The sequence below is a fragment of the Sturnus vulgaris genome, chromosome 6, assembly GCF_052056855.1.
Source record: "Sturnus vulgaris isolate bStuVul1 chromosome 6, bStuVul1.hap1, whole genome shotgun sequence".
NCBI lineage: Eukaryota > Metazoa > Chordata > Aves > Passeriformes > Sturnidae > Sturnus > Sturnus vulgaris.
The window spans coordinates 12,094,335-12,115,247 of NC_142248.1; the positions used below are offsets into that span (position 1 = coordinate 12,094,335).

Below are 20,913 nucleotides of genomic sequence, written 5' to 3' on the forward strand. Positions count from 1 at the left end.
TCTTTCAAGAGGTCAAAGTCCGCAGGGGCTTGGAGCATCCCGAGATGCTGGGAGAGAGGAGAGAAACCAAGACCCAGCTCTGAGTTTCACTGGAAGAGGGACTTTAGGAGCCACGTGAGCTAATGCAGGTACAGGATCTGACAGCAGCGTCAGGGAAGAACTTATCCACACCCGAGAAAGAATATACCACAGGAAAGGCTGCGCGGTTCAGCTACAAAGGATGAGGTCGGTGATTGCAAACAGCAGCTTTCCCTTTCTGCCCTCCTTCTCCCCGCTGGTCACAGAAGGGGGCTGAAACGCATCGTCCTAGTAGGGAGGAGTAACTGGAGAAAAACCCCACTGATACAAATAGGGCCACTTCTGTACTGCGTTGTTTGCTGCCGCAGCTCCCGTCAGCACGGGCAGCCCACAGCCGGCACTGGCACCCTGCACACGCCACACTTCCGCGCCGTCTGCCCCAAGGGGGAGGGAAGGAGGCGCAGCAGCCCTCGCGCGGCGCCATGCTGGGTGTACTCAGGCCGGCCTTCCCGCCCTCTGCCGTGTGAGGGCGCCGGGGGCGGCGCCTTTCCGCCGCCACATTGGGAGTGGTGGATCGGCGGGGCCGGCCCCGTTTCCGGGGGCGGTGGTGACGCGCGCGGGCCGGCGCTCGGCTGCGGGGACGGGCGGGACATGGGAGCTTAAAGGGGTGGCCCAGCCCGGCGTAAGGGAGCGGCGGCGGTGGTAGTGCCGGTAGGTGTGTGATGGACGGGTTAGGTCTTGGCGGCTCGCAGCGCGCCGGGTAGGGCGGCACGCTGTCTGGTCTGGTTCGGTCCGTGTCCTCCTCCGTGCCGCGTAGCGCCGTGTGCGGGGCGGGCTGCGCTGCCGGGGGCCCCTGTGGGGCGGGGCGGGCCTGGCGCGGTCCGGCCGCGCTGGCCCAGCGGTTGCCGTCCTGTATCGGCTGTGCGGGGTAATGGGGTGCCGGGGTCCGGGCCTAAGTCCTCCGAGCCCCCGCCTCAGCCCTGGGCTGCGCCCGCCCCCCCTGTGTGGGGAGGCCTCGTGGGTTCGCCCCTACCGGGGGCGGCAATGCCATGCCCAGGTGGTTTTTATTTGCTTGGTAAGAGCCCGTGAATTGAGCTGTTAGTAGGGTCCAGGAGAAAACCTATCTCCTGTTGCTTCTTCTTAAATTTTATGTATTGTATCCTGCTTCCTTTAGACTAATCTGTGAGATGCTGTAGTGTTAATGTAGCAAACAATAAGCATCGAAGTGCTTTTATGCTTCTTTCACTTATACGTCTCGATGCCCTTGGTCCTTCTGGGAAGCTACTGACGAGTTAGCTTTATTTTTCGGGTTTTTTTTCTTTTTTTCTCTTTCTGTTTCACTTAATGTGAAGTCAACACATGACTTGACGCTAAGTAAATGACCTAAAGGAACTTCGGAAATTTCTTTGTGCAACTTCTCTAACTATTTGCCTAACTTTTTGTTGTTGCTGTTCCCTTAAAAAGGGCACTAGATGCTCAGTGTTTAGAACTAAGGGTGTTGCTTTACTTCCCCTTCATAAACAAACGTGATTCTGTGCTGTAGAGGGAACAGCTATATAGGAAGGTGTTTAGGGTGGTATCAATTATTGCTTGATTGATCTATTTGAGCACTTTATTGACTACTGGCAGTCTAGTAGCTAGTCTATATGCGTGACCTCCTCTGCAGTTTTGAAGTAGGTTATTATATAGCACAGTTTGTATCTTTAGGAGAAAGGGAATCTGTTGTTTTTAATAAGTGGGTAAAAGTTTGACTTTGAATTTGTATTGGCTGGTACCTGATTTGGAGGAGGTTTCATGAGGCTTTTTCAGGGACAAAAATTAGATGTCGAGATGAGTATAGAACTGAACTCAGTGCACAGAGGAGGTGGCATTGGTAGCGCCTATTCTTTGTGCTATCACCTCTGTGCAGTGTGTTCAGGAAGCTGATAAGAGAAAGCAGGAAGCATGCAGAGTAGTGTCTTGGTCGTGGGCCTTGGCCTCTTCCTCCAGGGCTACAGATGCTTTATTCATTTATCTTGTAGACATAATCATCCGGAGGAGTACATTCTGGTGCTGATACCTTGTGCCACCCTGCATTAGTTGGGCTGAATTTCAGCTAACTAGCAAGTAGGATAGCTCTTTGTGTTAATGGGCTTTAAAAAGCCAACTTTTTGCAGTAGTGATACACAGAATTTGAGAGAGCAAAAAAACCTCCATCACTAAACACAAAGCTGTCTAATGAACTGTCTAATTTTGATCTTTGCAAGCATGCACAGGAAATTCATACTTAACTTTCACATATCTAAGAATATTGTTTCATGGAATGGATGGAATTCTTCCATCTTTTGGGGAAGGCAACAGCTCTCTTTACAATAGAAGGAACTGAGAGCATCCGCAATCACCTGAGGCTGTACCAGTTCACTGACAGCTAAAAATACAGCTCATGAGATACTGAATTTCAGTGAGTTGCTGCAACAGCAGGGTTGTATCACCAGCTAAGTTCCTATTTTTGTGGTAAGAAGGCATAGGCTGTATTTCTCAATCATACTTGTAGGTGCACTGGATAGTCTATTTCCTTCCCCTTCCAGTTTACAAGTTATCAGTGAAGGCGGAAGAGAAGTTTGTGATATTGATTAAAAGCATAACTTCACAGCAAAAGGGGTAGGTGCAAATAGAGGACCTTCAGATGGTGAGTAAGGAATTAGTTTATGATATGTAGCAAATTTAATGAATATATGACAAATTTCTGAAATTTCCCTATCTGAAATACCTATCAGAGGTACAAAACTGCTGCTTGTCTGCCAGAGATGCAGGACGGAAATAATTTTCCGGGTGGGTTTGTGAAAGTGCCAGCAATCAAAACAATATTCATCTGGTGCAAGTAGACCTATCTGGCTTTAGTAAACTAGTCGCTTTTGTCAGCCTCTCCCTGTCCAGATGTCAAGAGTATAATTGGAGTTGAACAAGCAGTTTATCAGGCCTTGTGGCACCCTGCAGTTAACTTAAATTCATAAAGATCAGTAAGGGTTTTGAGTATGTTGGACAGCACAGGTTTAATGTGCTGTGACTGTCATAAAGCAAGGAATTAAGTTTTCTTTTTTCCTAGAGACAATAAACATTAGAATAGCTTCTCTTCAGCTAAGTGCTGAAGAAAAGCCTGTTTAAATCATTAGCTTGCCTATTGTGGCTTTCATTACCATGGAGGTGTCTTATAAATTCCAGAAGATTATTAATATTGAAAAAAACCTTGAAAATGCTGTGCAAAGTCACTTTGTAATGGCTTTTGAAACTTGTTTACATTGGAAACTGAGTGTGTTGGTATACATAGCTGGCTTCCAGTTGGCAAGTAATTCTGAATGAAAATGAAAACATTTACAAGGAAAACCCTTAATGGCGCAGTGGAGTATTTTAGGCCAATGAGAGAGACAAAAAATGAGAAAAAAAGATTTATGTTAATTTTTTACAGTGTGCTCTGGGAAGGTGGGTGGCAGAGATTATTATGTTGTTGCTGGCTGCATGCAGCAATGCTTTAATCTCGAGGGTCTTTCCATTCAAATGCTTTATTGCCTCCTCTACGAAGTTTTTAATGTGCCTATTGTCAGGAAACCTAGCCAGTGAACTGCTGTTGGATGAAGTGATACTTTGGAGCTTTCTGATCACAAGCAGATATTTAAACCTGGGGGCGTGTACAGACAGGTCACCATCGGTAACTAACACTGAATTTTCTCCTCTTGCACTATGAAAGTTCTGCCTTGGCAGATGTTGGCTCTCAGTTCAGTAGCTGGGGCTATGACAGAACTCTGTGCTTGGGACTGATCCACCTCAAATGTGGCAATGTGAACAGTGCTTTTCCCAAGCAAAAATTTGCACTGCACTGTCATGGCATCACCCTCCTGCTAATAGAGACTTAGACATAGCTCCCATCAGTCTTTCACCTTCCAGCTTTTTCAAGTTAGACAGAGAACTAAATGATTCAGCTGCTCTGTGAATATTGATTAACATTAAAATTAAGGTCTCTAAGCCAGTGATGCTTTGAATGGACCATGATAAAATCAGCCTGAAGGTACTTGTTGTGTCTCTCATTATTTTGCAATAACCTTAGCTTTGTCGTTCTTAGTCCTCTCCAACCTAACAACTTTACATAGGAGAGTGAATTGAAAGGTTTTCAGAGTCATGATTAAATGGATAGTAAGTGGAAAAAAGGTTGTGCAGACCTAAGTTTGTTTCCTCTAGTTCAGCTGATAGAAGTAACTTAAGCTTAATCCATCCTCAACTGGCTTGGGCAGCAATACATATCATAACATGTATTATAGTGGTGAACTTATAGGATGGCTTAGCCCCACATGAGTAGTCTTGTGAAGAGATCTGAAACTTTAGGTTGGAACTGGAATTTCAAAGAACTCTATCTTGCACAATCTCCCAAATAAAGCATGGCAGTAAAAATCAGGTTCTTATGATTTGCTGGCCATGCATTTATTTCCTTGCTGCTGAATCAATCTTCCTTTTTATAAGGCAGTGATGGTTAAGGTAATGAATGTGTTGTAGTCTGTTTCCTAGTAGAAATGTTTAAAAAGTTACTGCAAGAAAATACGTTTTTGTAGCAAGTTTAGTTTTGCATACTCTGCAAGTATCAGGCCTTCCCGTGAAAGGGGCAGAAGGGGATTTGTACTGAAATGTGTTTAACTGAGCAAATACTGCAGAAAACTGATAATAAAAAGTAAACAAAGATGACATCACATCCTTCCTTAAAGGAGTACTGCTTTGTATTAAGGCACATTAGAGTCTTGTTTAAAACTTGCCTGTCTAGAAAGAAAGTTAAATGAAAATAGCAGAATATTGTTATAAATATGAAATAGCTTTTTAGGCTGTTGTCTTTTTTACTTTGGTTATTTTGTGGCTAGGATTTTTTTAAATGGTAGGAGAGGGAAAGCAAATAAAATACACCTTGAGCATCAATTTTAAACTAAATGCTTGCCTTAGCAAATGTTATCATAGCCATATCAATTTTTTCTCCATATATTTTGTCTTTATTGAGTAATCTTAATGCCTCGTGTATAAAATAATTTTGTCATATACCATTAGCGTAAGAGCTGAATACCTCAAAGGATGCCTTATGATTCCTAGGCAGAAAAATGGGGAAACAAATATCCTTTCTTTATGTATGTATACTGTGCTCTGTTGGGACAGCTGAGTTGTTTCAGTACAAATGGCCTCATCTTGGCTGTTAAAATTTCTTTTGAGGTACCTTGCATGAAAGGCATCTGCTATGTTCAGCTATTCCAATTAGGCCTGCAACTACTGGGTGTGTATTTACATCTTCAGAAATAGCCTATTTTGGAAATGTTTTGTATGTTTTAAATTAGTGTTGTGTGCTTTTTCTAATGTTTTAAACTGTTGTGTGGTAAGAAGTTTTTATTGCCTAGGGAATATGATTTTCTATTCTGCCTTATGACACTAATTGCCTCTGCAGACCTACCACGTAAGTTATGTCTGTGCTTACAAAAGCAATGCTGCAAACTAATGGGAATAAAACTGGGGGTTTTGAGGTGGGGTTTTTGAGTCTAATGCATTTGTCTTGGATATTCACCTTCAAACGGACATTACAATCAAACTAATACAAAGAGGATGCTTTCTTATGCCCATCTTAATAAGGAAATCTTAGTATGTCTTGTATGTACTCACTCTAATGGCAGTGTCTGAAAAGTGGAGGTGGGTAAGCTTGCTGGAGAGTCTGGAGAAAGAAAGATCCTCTCACTTTTCAGTGGCATCAGTCCTCAAGAAATTATCAGAAAAGTTCAGTAAATAGCTGAATCCTTTATCTATGATAAAAGGTTGTCAGAATGTTTCTCATAACCAAGTGTTCTGAATTGTTTTACATAGCTTATTCATACAGGTAATTTATCCTAGCAATTACATGAGCCATCACTTTAAATTATGGTTTCATCTCACAAGAGGCAAAACACTACAGGTGTCCAAATATGAGCATCAGAAGATAAACACATGCACACCCCAGCTTTGAAGAACCTGGAAGTAGCTTTTTTTCCTCTCTGTGTTGGAAGGGTTTTTCCTCCACATCTTGAAGCTGGATTTCTTCATTGTTAGATTAATTTATGAACAGTTTCAAGACCAAATACTTACTTTAGGGCAAAAGTGAGTGGAATGCTATGTGTTTCTATAGAACTTCTTGCTGGTTGGCAGTGGAGCTGTTCAGGAAGATACGAGCAAGCTAGGGGAACACAAAGCCTGTCTGTCAGCTGTTAGAACTGGTTTGTTGATGACACAAAGCTGAGAGGAGTGGCTGGTAGCCCAGAGGGCTGTGCAGCCCTTGAGAAGGACCTGGACAGGCAGGAGAGATGGGCAGGGAAGAACTGTCTGAAATCCAGCCAAGGCAAATGCAGAGTCCTGCACCTGGGCAGGAATAACCCCAGGCCCCAGCACAGGCTGGGGGCTGACCTGCTGGAGAGCAGCTCTGCCAGGAGGGACCTGGTGACACCAAGGTGTCCCTGAGCCAGCAGTGCCCTTGTGGCCAAGAAGGCCAATGGTGTCCTGGGGTGCATCAGGAAGAGCAGTGCCAGCAGGTCCAGGGAGGTGATCCTGCCCCTCTGCTCAGAACTGGTGAGGGCATTTCTGGAGAGCTGTGTCCATGTCTGGGCTCCTCAGGACAAGACAGACATGGAGCTCCTGGAGAGGGTCCAGCAATGGGCTATGAAGATGATGAAGAGACTGGAGCATCTCTTCTGTGAGGAAAGGCTGAGAGAGTTGGGCCTCAAAAAGAGACAACTGAGAGGGGACCTCATCAATGTCTATCAGTATCTGAAGGGAGGGTGTCAGAGGATGGAGCCAGGCTCTGCTCTGTGGTGCCAAGCAAAAGGACAAGAGGGAATGGGCAGAAATGGATGCACAGGAAGTTCCACCAGAATATGAAGAAAAACTTCTTTAATGTGCAGGTGATTGAGCACTGGAACAGGTTGCCCAGAGAACTTGCTTAATCTAATTCAGGGAAAATAGGTGCTTTCCTCCCTGTCCCAGGTTTACCGGTCCTTAGCTGTGCAAATCAGCTTGAAGGGCATTCACAAATTGAAAGCTGGGACTGCCTCAAATAAACCTTATGAAAGGAGCTTAAGCCTGTGAATGGAAAGATAATTCAGTGATTGTACATTGAAATTGGACTACTGAAAGTAGTAGAGTTATTTAGAGGCCTTGTGTGAGAATATCTTGGGTTTGTTGTTTTGTTGTTTTTTTTTTTTTAATGGTAGCAGAAACTAACATGCATGGGCATCTACTTTAGAAAAATCTCCTAGAGCCATAACCTCAGGCTATGGTAGATGCTGAAGACCAAACATGCTGAAATATACTTTTAATCTTGAAGTACTTCAGCTGTAGGGGATTTAGGTGTCTTGATTTCAGTTCACCATCAGAGTTATGCACACCTCCTGTGAAGAGCTTTGGGGGAACAGCTGGGCAAATCTGCATAAATTTACCCTCCTAGGAGCAATTACTTATATTTTCTAAAATACTGATCTTGTGAGGGTAATGGATCAAGTCAAGCAGGATGTTTGGAATTATATCCATGGGTAACGTGAACTTAACTGCAAGCTGCTCACCTGAAAGATCAAGGATTAGCTTCAGATGAAATATATTTTCTTATTTCTCAGCTTATGTGCTACCTCATTAAATTCTTGTATAGCCCGTGAGCTCTGTTTTCCCATTGCTAGTAGTGCTGGCTTTATTACCATTCCTCCAACAAAAATGCAGACTCTTAGCTCTGAAAAACCTGTACCTGATAGGAACATACTTATTGATGGGATTGCTTATTCATCTTGTATTTTAGGTAAAATAATGTATCTTCTGTTTATATGAAAAGGTAAATCACGATATATTAGGACTTCAGTTATGTCCCTATGTGTATTATGAGGAAGGTAGATTAGAAAACTTTTGCTGCAGTTGCATACATATTAGTTAAAACTTTTGTGGATTCTTTTGCATTTGAGGAATTCACCATACAATAACAACTGTTTCTAGAGTGTTACTTGGAATCATTTTGGGAGATGTTTTGTCTGTGAAAATGTTTCCCCTTTTTCCGACTATTGAAATTCTGCAATGGAAAGAACACTTGAAGTTTATTCTTATAACTTGAATGTCTTAATGAATTTATTTCTAGATTACTGGGCAGATCAATGTGTTTTTCCAGCATGGAGACACTTGTTATTTTAAGACTTTATTTCCTGATTTTTACCTAACAAACAATAGATTTTCAAAAATGTTTAGGAAGCCAATTCTTGGAAAGAAAACTGCTTCACATACTGATTGTTCCTATATTTCTTTTAGCTCTTCAGTTAGGTCATATCAGCTGAATAATTCTTTTAGTGTCTTCTAGTCCTAATGAGATGTCTTGCTATGCAGAATGAAATGTATAGGCTCATTCTTTAAACTATCTTCTAGTTTCAAATCAAAATACTGATGAAAGGATAATTTGATGCTTACTTGTTATCTGTTGTTACAGGGGGAAGGTTCTCTTTAACGTGACTACTTACAAGTAGTATTTCCTCATCATGGATGAGCTATCACCTGAAGAAATTCAGCTGAGGGCCAACCAGGTCACTGATGAGGTAAATATTATAGGAAGACATCTGGGATTACAGTACTTGTCTGACAAGATTAGAGTATCTTTTAAAAATAAAGACGGACTGGATAATGATTCTACAAGGTTATAGCTGAGTGCTTTAAATTTTCACTTTGGTGAATACTGGAGTGAAGGCTACTCCTAAAAATAAGAATTCATCTTAACTGCTGACTTTTAAAGTCACTTACTTAACTGAATACTGATCACCCAGTCCTGATTACTGATATGATGCAATTTACCTACAGCATTATTAATGCTATTAATTGTTAATAGTATTGATACTTCATGGCTTTCTTATTTATTTACAATTCATTTGAGTATGTCATCTTTTATAATGACTTTCCAAGAAAAATTAATAGCAAGGACTATAAGCCAAGAAAAACTGATGTGCTATTACTAGGAGCATGTTGTAGCATCTATTAAATATGGACAAGGTGATGATCCTTTTATATATTATTGCCCTACTACAATGATCTGGCAGAGAAGACTTTCAGACACTGATGTGTATATAAGAAATTAATGCACTTATTTAAAAATTCTCTTTCTAGTCTTTGGAAAGCACAAGGAGGATTCTTGGCTTGGCCATTGAGGTAAGAAAAAGCTTTTGAATTCTCTGGGTTTAAGTATAAAAATTCTCTGGGTTTAAGTATAAAAAGCAGCATGTTAACTGTCACAAAGTGATTTTAGACAGTTTTTTTGTCTTTCTCAAGACACACTTCATCATTAGAAGTTATTGCTTTGATTCAGTAGTAGCATTAGAATGACATAACCTTAATGATTTTCACGTTGTATCAGATTACAGAAGAATCAGTATCCTTTTTACTTGTTTTAAGCAAAAGGATCTAATCTCCAGATGCTATAGATTGGTTGTAAAAAGTTTTCTGGTGGTCAGTTATGTCTTTAGCTGCTGCATAATTTGCTTTTCATACCATCTTTCTTCTTAGTCTTTTAGCTCACTTTGACTGTGAACACTGTGGAAACATTTTGCTATGACGACAGCAGGGCTCATTTGGGTGGGGTAGACTGCTCTCAGCTCTAAATGAGTAATTCTACACACATCTTCTTACATCTGTTCATCAGTTTTAACTGATAATGAAACTCCCAACACCCTTTTGCATGATTTGAAATAAGTCTGTATTTTGGGTTTATCTAAGTGAAGCTGTATGAGGATCTACTCCTCTGCACAGTTCTGGCTTGCTGCAGATGCTGCTGTTAGCAGAGAGGCATTTGAATCACCACAGCCTGGTGAATATTCCTCACACACAGGTGTTAAGTACACGTCGTGAGCCAACATCATTTCTCTTTGTCATGGTTTGGTGATTCATTCTATGCTGCCAGTTCACTGTGAGGCATGGGTGCAACTTGCATGCTAGATCCAAGACTGAGTCAGCAAAGAGCTCTGCTGCAGTATATTCCTCTCTGCTGATTTCTTAGGAATGGTTTTGCAGGCTTTGTTTTGCTTCCTTTCATTCTGGTTCCCAAGACTAAAGGCCTTGTAAGCCCTTCTGAAGCATGTAGGGATGAATGAACCAAATGCTACTTCTCAAAATGAAGCACAGCTAGGTTTACTTTTCTAGCTAAACATTGTCACAGTTCAATCTGAATATTACAATAAATTTTATCATCTTGTTGTAATGTAAGAAAAACCTCACAAAAACACTATGAAAACCCCACTTATTGAGATAGTGTAACAGGTAAGGTGCTTATCAGCCTAGCTTATAATTTGAGACTTCTAATAGCTTTACTACGGAAGTTATTTCAAGTACAGTGTTTTATAATAAAACTTAATTGGGTTATGAAACTTGCTACCCAGACCTTCTGATTTTACATTGAAATCTCATTTTATATCTGCAACTAAATTTCTTTTTGCAGTCCCAGGATGTTGGCATCAAAACTATTACCATGCTGGATGAACAAGGAGGTAAGTTCTTCCCTATGACTAAAAATCTATGTTAGAATGTAATCATTGTAAGAAAAGGATTATCATAAAAGCATTGTTACTGAAACTAAAGGTTATTATTAAAGATTATTTAGTGCAAATGAGATTTCCTAATTGGTTATTCCTGTCTATTTGTAGTATTTAAGAGGCTTTAAAGTACTTCAAAGGTAATGATAGTTATAATGTAATACAGCTCTCTACAGAAGCTGTTTCTTTCCACCATGGCATAAATGTAACTATCTGCATTTATTATAGAAGTAACAAGCAGAAATGCCCCTCTAGGGATAGGGAAGATACTTGCAAAGTAGTAACCAAAACCTCTCACTGAATATCTTTTTTAAAAATTAAAAAAATCCTAGAAAGCAGGAAAGGAAAGTCATTTGTCTTGTTATAAAGATAGAACTGAAACTTGTTCCTGCTATAAAGAAATGTTAATTTCGCCCACCTTCCCCCAATCCATGCTTATTCAGGTTACTTGTTTCTCTTTTAGAACAACTAAATCGTATAGAAGAAGGCATGGACCAGATAAATAAGGACATGAGGGAAGCTGAGAAGACACTGACAGAGCTCAACAAATGTTGTGGGCTCTGTGTCTGTCCGTGTAACAGGTCAGTTATATTGGTACTTGGGCCTGGAGTTCTGGAATATTCCCAATATCTACTGTACCAGAGATCTTAACTCATAAAAGAGCTAATTAAAAAATGCTGAATCTACCAAAGTTGATTGGTTTGGTTTGTAGAGCTGCATCCTTTTAAAATTGTATGAGAGTAACTGAAACTTACTTGTATCTAACCATACATTGTGCCCCTTTTCTGTAAATATAGCTGCTATGTAACATCCTGCACAGTTGTGTCCTAATCTCTTGAAGGCTTCTGTTTAGTAGACTATCAATGTCCATGCAGATGAGACCAAAGTGGACTGCAAATGCCTGTGTATAAGTGCCTGTCTATTAGAAATTTGATTCTAAAAATCTCTTTTTCACAACAGTACTTTTGCACTAGTTTAAAAGCAACACAACTTATGTTTCAGAGAAGGAAATTAATATTACTTCTCTAAGTATTTGAAAAATATTCATGCTTTAGGGACGGTGAAGAGAACAGAGCAAACACTGGTGTTAAAGCTTTAATCTTTCCCTAGTGACTACATAAATTCTTGCAGACCTGCTTCACAGTACCTGTATAACATCAACATGTTATGGCTGCCATATCTAAGTCAGTTGAGTAATCTAATCTTTAGTTTGGCACTTGATTTGTACTTTTAAAGAAGTTAACAGCCTGAACAATGTCAGAATTCTTTTTGATGGTGTCCTAGCTTTACCTTTAAGCAGTAAAGTAACAAATTGTTTGTGTTAATTGGATGTGATCATAGCCCTTCCAAATGAAGGAGGCATAAATTGAGTATGGTGACTGAAGTGAATTGTGTGTGCATTTGTTGGTTTTTGCTCTTTAGCATGAGCAAAACCAATTATCATTCAATGGAGAAGTAGCAGAAGTTTAGCTAAAAATCCTTGGAGTAGCTGAGTCTACTTAACCAACAGAATAGTACTTTAAGAGTAATTTAGGATAAATGTGAATGTGAGTTCTAAGGCTGAAAGTCTTAGTGCTTTAGTCCCTTGAAAATGCAGATGTCTTGACCTCTGAGTAGGTGTACTTACTGCTTTATATTAGTTGGCTCAAGCTGATGGACTTTGAGCCGTTTTTACACACTCAGTCTTTGTTTACTGAGTAGCTGGTAGTCTTATTTCACTGAACCTAAGTAGCTTATGGACACTGAGCAAGCTCAGAATCTGGAAACTCTTGTAGCACTCCAGTACACAGATAACAAGAACAGAAATAATGGTGCACCAAACTGGACAGTAATTTACAGAAAAAAATTGGGTAAGTAGAGGGCAGCAAAGAAGAAAGAGTGAATGTCTTTCATATATCTACTGGTACACCAGCCCTTTTATCAATGTCAGATTTATTTGTTGACCAGTTACCTCCACAGCTTTTCATATTTTTCATAAAACCATAAAGCCAAATAAGCCAAATCAGAACACTTGCTGCTGAATCATTGGGGTTTTTTTTAAATTTCTCCTAGGCTTAGATTATTTATAAAAGCTTTGTGAAAACACAAAATACTGGCACTTCTGTTATACACTTTATGTACTAATAACAATTTACCTTTTTGTTGATCTTTACTACTTTCTTCTCTATTCTCTCCTAACACTGATGCTTGCTTTCTAAAAATGAAGACTAGCATAAGAAGCTGTATTCACTTAAACTGGTGAAAGTGGATTTTAGGACAAGGTCAGTGTTAGTAGTGCAGATGCATATTTAACTAGCTGTCTGAAGTGGTGTTTCTATTGCATTTGTGCTTGCATGTGCATGATGTCTGTCTGCATGCAGTTCTCCTTGTACTGTGATGTTTTTGTAATACTGACGTGAATAGAAAATGTCCATTACTACCAAGGGTATTATTACCTGTGGAAATGGGGAACAACTACTTGAGCCATTGCTGGTTTGACAGGTTGTGTAAATTGCTTTGGTTTTGCAGAAATGAAGTTTGACAAACGTGAATGTATAGTAATTTGAAAAAGAGCACTTAAATACAGATGGTGAGAAGTTTTCTTCTTAACTGTGCTTACTTTGAACAATAATTCTTTTTCTGGCTGTCTACCTCACAGGTGCAACTAGTCTTCAGGTCATTTGTTTTTTTTTAATGAAGTCTTCACAGTTGTCTCTGGCACCTAAGACTTTGCTTTTCCAGAAGCAAATCATACAAAGATCTCTTCCGGTTATGGATTTAAAATAAAACATTCAATCTAGTTGCAGTAAACTTAGAGCTCTTTAGGCTTGTGTATGTACAAGGAGCTAGACTTGACTAGTTTAAGTTCCTTCAGCGTTTTGTTGCGTCCAGCACTTCCATTATGAGCTGAGAAATTATTCTGTCTTTGCCCTCAATATATTCATTCTAGATTACTTCTTGTAGGATCTGACCTATGAAACATAATTTCCCGTATTGAATACATAAACACCAGTAGAATGAGGGGGAATATTTGTTCATTGCAGCTAATTTCACAACTCTTCAAACATATAATGTCCAGGTTACTGAAAGGCACCATATCTCTAGAAATTGACTGCCTGTGATTGCAAAGTAAGATATACTGAGAGACACAGATTTCCTTTCAAGGTGTCTAAAGAAGCAGAAAAATGGCAGTGTCTGGATTGTCTAGCTTAAACCTGAAAATGCCACAAAACAAGGTGAACACGAGAATATTCTCAAAATAAGTTCTTTAGGATTCATGAGAAAAGACCCCAATTTAGATAAGTTTTTGTTAGATTTTCTTCCCCTCTTGCTTTTGTGGCTGTGTGATTCTTGAGATTGCTTTGTGTCAGTGTGCTTTCCTTATTGTTTTTTGTTCTCCTGTGAATTACATGGAAAAAGCATAATGGTAAGTTGGTTTATTGATTTAATGGAATTAGTACAATTGAATTGCAGAATAAAAGAGCTACTTAAACATGGTTACTGTTAGTTCAAAATCAAAGTTAACATGAGAAACGTTAACTTTTTCTGTTGCCAAGTCTTTTTTTAATGTTTGATAAAAAACAGTAGCAACTAATTTAGTTGCATAGTATAGGTATTTGTTTGAGGGAGTTTTTGTATTCATCCTCATTTCTTCCTGAAAGGCAACTAATCTTGACTCTAGATTAATTTCTGTTGTAAATGCAACTCTGTTTTATGACAGGATAAGCTTTTCTGTGACTGTCATAAGCTTCTGTCCTCTGGTAAAGTATTGCTTTAAGCAAATTACTGGTCTTGCATTAAAGCTTAAGACCAAATTAATCACTCTTCTTAGAGTAACTCAGTTGTGTTTGTACTATCAAGATACAAGATTAATACTGAATTTCAGTCAGGAAGCCGTATTTCTGATGTAGTGGTTCAGATTCTTTATTTTTATGGCATAGGACAAAGAACTTTGAGGCCAGTAAAGCATACAGATCAACCTGGGGAGATGGAACAGAGAACTCAGCAGATCATGTGATATCCATGCAACCAAAAAGTACAAATTGGCAGCAGCCTCAGACTTCTGGAGGACCAAGTGGTGGATATATTACAAGGTTTGCTTGCTCATATTCCTCAATCTCAAATGCACAAATCCTATTACTAGTCGTCAGCTTCTTTTGGATGCGTTTTAGGTCAAGTTGCTAAATAGAAAATTTTTTTACTGTTGTTTGGAGGAATTGTGGAGATGGCAGATACCTACACCTTCAGTATTGTAGTGCTTATCTTACACTTCTATTTTTTTTTACATAGTGGTGATATTGTCAGTCTATTTCTGGATGTAAGAACTATAAGGCTTAGTACTCAGTTATTAAGGGGACTGTTGAAAATACTAGGCCTATTAATGTCATAAAGTATATTTGAGAGAAACTCAAGTCTTAAACTTCTAGTGACTATTTTTATTTTTAAGGCTATTTTTGTAGTAGTGGCTAACTTAGCACTTTTTTTTGGTGAATGCTTGCTTGAAATATAGGGAGTTGTAAAAGAGGAAAAACATACCTTGGTTTTAATGCATAGTGTAACACACAAGTTCTACTAGAGTAAATCTGGGCTAGATAAAAGCAAGTTCTTGATTCTTGAAACATTGTCTTAATTATTTGAACAGGATAACCAATGATGCCAGAGAAGATGAAATGGATGAAAATCTTGCTCAAGTTGGAAACATTCTTGGGAATTTGAAAAACATGGCTTTGGATATGGGCAATGAGATTGATGCCCAGAACAAGCAAATAGACCGGATAAATGTAAAGGTAAGTGCCAAAGGTGTTCTCTGCTTTCAGTTCAGAGGCTGTAACTGAGAGGTTATTAGGAATGTGCTCACTGTATTTGCAGCAAATATATTATAAGATTATGCCATCCTCTAGGTTGCAGTGAATTGAACGAGATATACCATGATACATATAGGGTATAATATAGCTTAAAATTCCAATGCTTGAGTGTCAGGAAACCTAAATATACAGCACAGATTTCTTCTTACTCTGAAAACTAATAAACTTCATGGGATCAAAAGTACAAACATTTACTGAGGAACTGTTGCTCTCAGGAAATTTTTTCTCATGGTAGAGAATAGGTGTTTTAACAATAGCAAGGCTCTTCTGGAATTCCTAAAAAGCCACTATAATGAATGTAAAGTAAAACACAAGTAATTAATTTCCCTAATTCTTGTGGACAAATTAATATTGGAGCTTTGGGGAGACTTTGAAATAATGGAGTTTGTAGGTGCACAGGTAAATGGTCTGCATGTGAAGTTAGTCATAGTAACTTCCTTTTTTTTTTTTTATATAATTTTATTATATAAGTCTTATCTATTTGGAGAAGCTTAAGCATATATAATATGTTTTGGGGAGGTTTCTTTCAAGGGGCAGCTTAATGAGAATGCTAAGTCTTATTTTAGAAATGCCCATATTCTGAAATAGGTAGAAGTTATTTTATAGGCATCCTGGTTGAGAAAGGAAGCAAAACCTTAATGAATAGTGTGTATTAAAGATTTCAAAAAGTAGTGAACACCAATTATGATGACGTTACAGTATTAAGACAAAACAAGAATTTAAAAATCTCACTAAAATGTGCAGTAGGGTTAAAAGCAAGAAGAACAGAATTCCTCTAGTTTGACAAAAATGCTGATTGCACCTGTGTCAGCATTTCAATTTTGTCTAATAATTAAGGGATTGTGGTATTGATAAAGCAAATCAACATGATTATATGGAGGATACCTTAACTGTTCCCTGAAACTGCTCAACTGATTACCATGTTGAAAAAGTCAGACAGTTTAAAGTACACTAGAAAATTTCTTGGAGTTTAAAATGAGGTATGAAATTCTTATAGCTTACAAAGCAGACTGAAAAGTGCCTGGTCCAATAAACTGCAAGTAGGAATTACTCTTTTTAGTAAGTGTTTCTAGTAGATTCAAGCATCTGTTTTGGCCTGATGCTCATTTGGTTTAGTGATTTGAATAAATCTTGCTGATCAAGTCTTACTAATTATTAAAATATGGTGTATACAAGTTAGAATTACTTTGCATACCAGAATGAAAATGAAAGTGCAGTTCCTGGCTTTGAGATTGGCAGCTTGTGTCAGAATATTTAAATTAATCATTTTATGCTCATAACTTCTTAAATCTAGTGAACAGTGTAGAAACTAAACCAAATGTTGTCTGTAAATCTCCAAACAGCAGTATCATGTAAAGAAACAAAGAGTGGCATTAAGCTCAACTTCAGAATAGAATTGATACTTTTATTTTGTTTTAAATTCTGACTCACTTTGGAAATAGACTTGACTGGGTGATTTTTGCTAGTATTATGCAGTACTCGTAGTCTGAATAAACCCATAATGGAACTTACATTACTGGATTTTTTCTTAGAAGAAGATACTGGATTTTTCTTAGAATATCTAATAACTAGATTAGTGTTTCCAAAGTGTTGCTAACAGATGAGTCTCCCCTTTCTATAGTAGGAGGGAAGGACTTGAACTGCAAGTGTGCTCTGCCCAACCATTGCAGGACAAAGGTGTGAAATGGCTAATACTTGGCACAGGTTGAACTCTTCAGGAGTTCCACTCAGGGTGAGGGCAGAGGCTGGTTACACTTCCTGCACATTCCCCACAGCACACTGCATAATTGGGGAATTACTTATAAACTCCTTATCATACCTTTCAGTAAAGCTGTATTTTACCACTTGTTCAACCTAGATACCCTGACCTGACTTTTGTTGCTTTATTATATGCTTAAATTAAACAATAATAAAATCTAAAGCTTGTTCATAAAATAACATATTGTTACAGCACTATGACATTGGAGGGGATGTGAATAAAAACTATGGATTTGCACTAAGCAAAAGAAATCTGACTTCATGCCCAGAGGCCCAGTTTTGACTATCACTTCTAGTTCAGAGCATCCTTGTTGCTCTGTAGAGGTCCTTAAGGTGTCTAAACACTGGGAGAGGATTTTTATTCTCTTGTTTTCTTAACGTGCTTCCTGACCAGCTGAGGCAAGCTGCTGTCTTTTGAAAGTCTAAAGAGTAAAACCTTTTTCTCTTGGTTGCTTCTGCCAAAATTGATAGCATGTGCTGTCTGGGGGGAAAAAAATTAATTCCAGCATATAGAAATTACTCCCCTTCTCTCTACCACAATGATGATACCTTGCAATTCAGAAGTTCATGTCAGTTTTAAATTGTTTTGCATCAAGTCTTCAAATGACCTGTGAATTTCTCTCTTCCAGGCTGATACAAACAGGGAACGCATTGAGCAAGCGAACATCAGAGCCAAGAAACTAATTGAAAATTAAAGCCTGCTGTCATTGTTCATTGACAGCCTCTCCAGCTGCAAGCCACCATATTCATGGATCTGTGAAACTTCTATTCTGAAATAAGAGGGGCTGGGAAAAATGAAGCAGTACCCCTTCTGTAGGGATTAGTTTTCTTTTATTGCTTCATGTAAACATGGCCTTGACTCCAAGAAAGCAGCCAACTTCCTTCTACTCATCTGCCTTCACTTTCTTTAAACTGCTCAGGGCTAAAAGTGTTAGGGCTTTGAGAATCTTCTTGCATGTTTTATTCCCCTTCCCAATTTCTTCTTACTATTTTTTTTTTTTTTTCCTGCACCGAAAATTCAGTCCTTTATTTAAATTGAACAAGCAGGGTAACCTGAATTCACAGTTGTGGAAAGTTGGAGAGGGCACTTTGCACTGTTTGAAATACCTCATAAGTTGGGTGTCTTCACTAAAATAGGGAATAGGTGAACATTGTCTGATTTTTATCTCTAGCATCTAACCATAGTTTTACAGTCCAAACCACACAATTGGTTTGGAATTGAATTTGTGAATCACAGAATTGAAGAGGCCCATTATTTACAGCTTGTGGGTTGAGGGCTTTAAAACACTTCCTAACCACACAAACCTTAAGGTAATGGTAACCAGAGGGATATAAGGTTTCCATTTCTTGACTGTAAAATTGACATCGGTTTGGAGGCCATGACTAATCATGCTGCATTGTTCTGATAATATTTGTTGTGTGTGTATATATATCTGATCTAAACCCCATGCACACAAGTAGAAGATAAAACAATCTCCCCAAGGTATTTACTTGATAGAAAATTTTACACCCCTCATCTGAAAGTTAACTTTTGTTTGAATGAGCATCTGAACTGGAAGAAACTGAGTAGAAAAGCATGCAGTTTGCTTGCTTCCCATATCTTATTTTCTTGTGGCCAGTTTTCACTGGAGTTCAGTTAATGCCTTTCTCCAGTGCAAAATAATGATAGAGATCTGGTGCAGAGTTTGTTCTCAGCAGTGACTTTGGGGGTGCTTCTTAAAACTACCAAAACCAGAGAAGCTTATTGTAAAACATTTTGTCAGAAGTCTGAAGGAAGCAGTAGTTATTTAGGAACTGTATGCTAGTTCTAAATAAACTAGTTCTAAATAGTTTCCTGGCTGGTTTATTATTGCAGACTTTGGGACTGGCAATTGGAAATACCACATATCCAAGTTGCTTGAAAATAAAATGGTCTCTGCAGAACAGAGGAGTTTCTGACCACGTGAGGTAAAGCACTCTCCCGTGAAGAAAAAGAGATTTACTGTAATATAAAAAGATTTTCTTGAAATCTTGATAGTTATTCAATTGCAAGTAACTTAGATTATTGTAACTCCACCCAGTGATATATTATGCCTGTTTTCGAGTTGAAAATGATACTTTGGAATAACCTGTGATACTCAGTGTTGGATGGCAAAAATATTCAAACCAAATTTTAGGAGGAATAATTAAAACTGATAGCATTATGGGATGCTTTTTGAAGGACAGTCCACAAATACCCTGTAGCCACTAATACTGAACCCCAGAGTCAGAGATGACACTAATCTACCGAAATACAAGACAGTGTTTAAGTGTTGTTTTCTTTTTAGTAGAAATACAGTCAGTGTTACTAGTATATTTTCAGTTGGCTCCCAGGACAACTTGATATTTAAAGAAAAAAGAACCAAAACCAAGAACCACACGCACAAAAACCCACGATGACCCACCAAACAAAAGCCCAACCAAACAAAAAACCCCAAACAACTGACCAAAGGATGGGCAGCTGCATGGAAAAGTAGGCCAGTGGCAGTTTGCCTTATGTGAATAAGGTAAAGTCATTTTAGGGGACTAGATACTTGAGTAATGTGGGTTGGCTCCTCTCTAGCTTCTGGTAATTGTTGGAATGCTAATGTATTTCAAAAGCTCACTAGCTGCCCAATCAGTGAATGAAGATTATGTGCTTAAAAATGCAAGTAGCAAAGAAGTACTTTTAAGAGCACAGTATAGTAAACTTTGAACAGCCACCTGCATAGGGATTTTGTATGCCCTTTTTTCCTTCTTAAAAACTTCAGATTAACTTAAGGAATATTTGCTGCTAGTTGTAAAAGCAAAGTATGTTATTTAATTATGATTGTCTCCTGGAACAGAAGAGTGAAGTGGTTACCTTATTCTGCTTACACAGTGCAAGCCTGCTCTGTAGCATTTGGGATATTCCAAACATTGGAATGTTTTTCTCCCTTGCCATTGCAAGTCCTTGTTCTTGACTTGCCTGAGCTCTAACAATAAATGAGCATGTTGACTGATAAAAATGCTGTGATTGGTATATTGAAATTGTACTATTGCAGTGAATACTACACCAGGAAATAATTTCTGAGAGTCTTTAGTATTATAAGAGTATCAATACAATTTTCTGATGCAGCAAGAGCCAAATCTGTGAGGGAATTGGTGCCTTTATGTTAGTCAAAAACAGTTTGCTTCTTGGATGTCTTACTGTTGTCAATAGAATAGATGCTTAATTTCCATATCTATGGTATGAAATCGACACTTGTACATCTTTGTATGTCTGAATGCTATTAAGAATGAAGGTTTACAGTTTCTGCTTTTGATTGTTAAACTATATATTGTGCACAAAAATACATACTTTTATAACTGAATGTGTTTTAAAACTCCTTTCTCTTAGAAATGTCTTTTAGTTTCCTGTCCTTGAAAAACTTGGCAGAACTAGTTGCTATTATGCAACTAGGAAGTTCCTCTTCTATTTTTATTTCACAGAAATCCCAATGCTAAGAAAATAATGGGTGTGGTTGGGACGAGAGGAGTACTGTGGTCTTTATCACTCTAATTTTAATCTCCACCTAATTCAGACAGTGAACTGTGTCCATCTCTTCTTTGAAACACCATGACCTATATGGGAATGTACTTGAGGATGATAAAGGAGCAAAGTAAAATAACTTAAAACTTTCTAGTTAAGTATTGGTAACAGATGCCTAGCAAATAACTAGTCCAGTAGATGAAATGTAGTGATTTAA

The 20,913-nt window shown here is 38.6% G+C and overlaps 1 protein-coding gene across 4 annotated transcripts; it reads left to right on the plus strand.

Annotated features, from left to right (window-relative positions):
• The first annotated feature begins 27 nt into the window (after positions 1 to 27).
• Positions 28 to 19,019, plus strand: SNAP23 (synaptosome associated protein 23). Of its 4 annotated transcripts, none has more exons than XM_014869290.2 (8): positions 28 to 225; positions 8,501 to 8,606; positions 9,169 to 9,210; positions 10,493 to 10,541; positions 11,050 to 11,167; positions 14,507 to 14,659; positions 15,208 to 15,352; positions 17,818 to 19,019. In XM_014869290.2, exons 2-8 carry the CDS (start codon positions 8,550 to 8,552, stop codon positions 17,881 to 17,883), a joined length of 630 nt encoding a protein of 209 aa, XP_014724776.1. In that variant the 5' UTR covers positions 28 to 225; positions 8,501 to 8,549; the 3' UTR covers positions 17,884 to 19,019. The 4 variants fall into 4 exon arrangements, with proteins under 4 accessions (XP_014724776.1, XP_088023134.1, XP_088023133.1 ...); XM_088167008.1 differs by having other exon boundaries at positions 37 to 128; XM_088167007.1 differs by lacking the exon at positions 28 to 225 and adding an exon at positions 553 to 729.
• Positions 19,020 to 20,913: the final 1,894 nt, after the last annotated feature.

Excerpts from the sequence above, each read along its gene's own strand:
- SNAP23 (XM_014869290.2), top strand. The coding sequence starts at position 8,550 with ATGGATGAGCTATCACCTGAAGAAATTCAGCTGAGGGCCAACCAGGTC. Across the intron at positions 10,542-11,049 it reads CATGCTGGATGAACAAGGAG|AACAACTAAATCGTATAGAA; the intron begins GTAAGTTCTTCC and ends TTTCTCTTTTAG. Across the intron at positions 15,353-17,817 it reads TAGACCGGATAAATGTAAAG|GCTGATACAAACAGGGAACG; the intron begins GTAAGTGCCAAA and ends TCTCTCTTCCAG.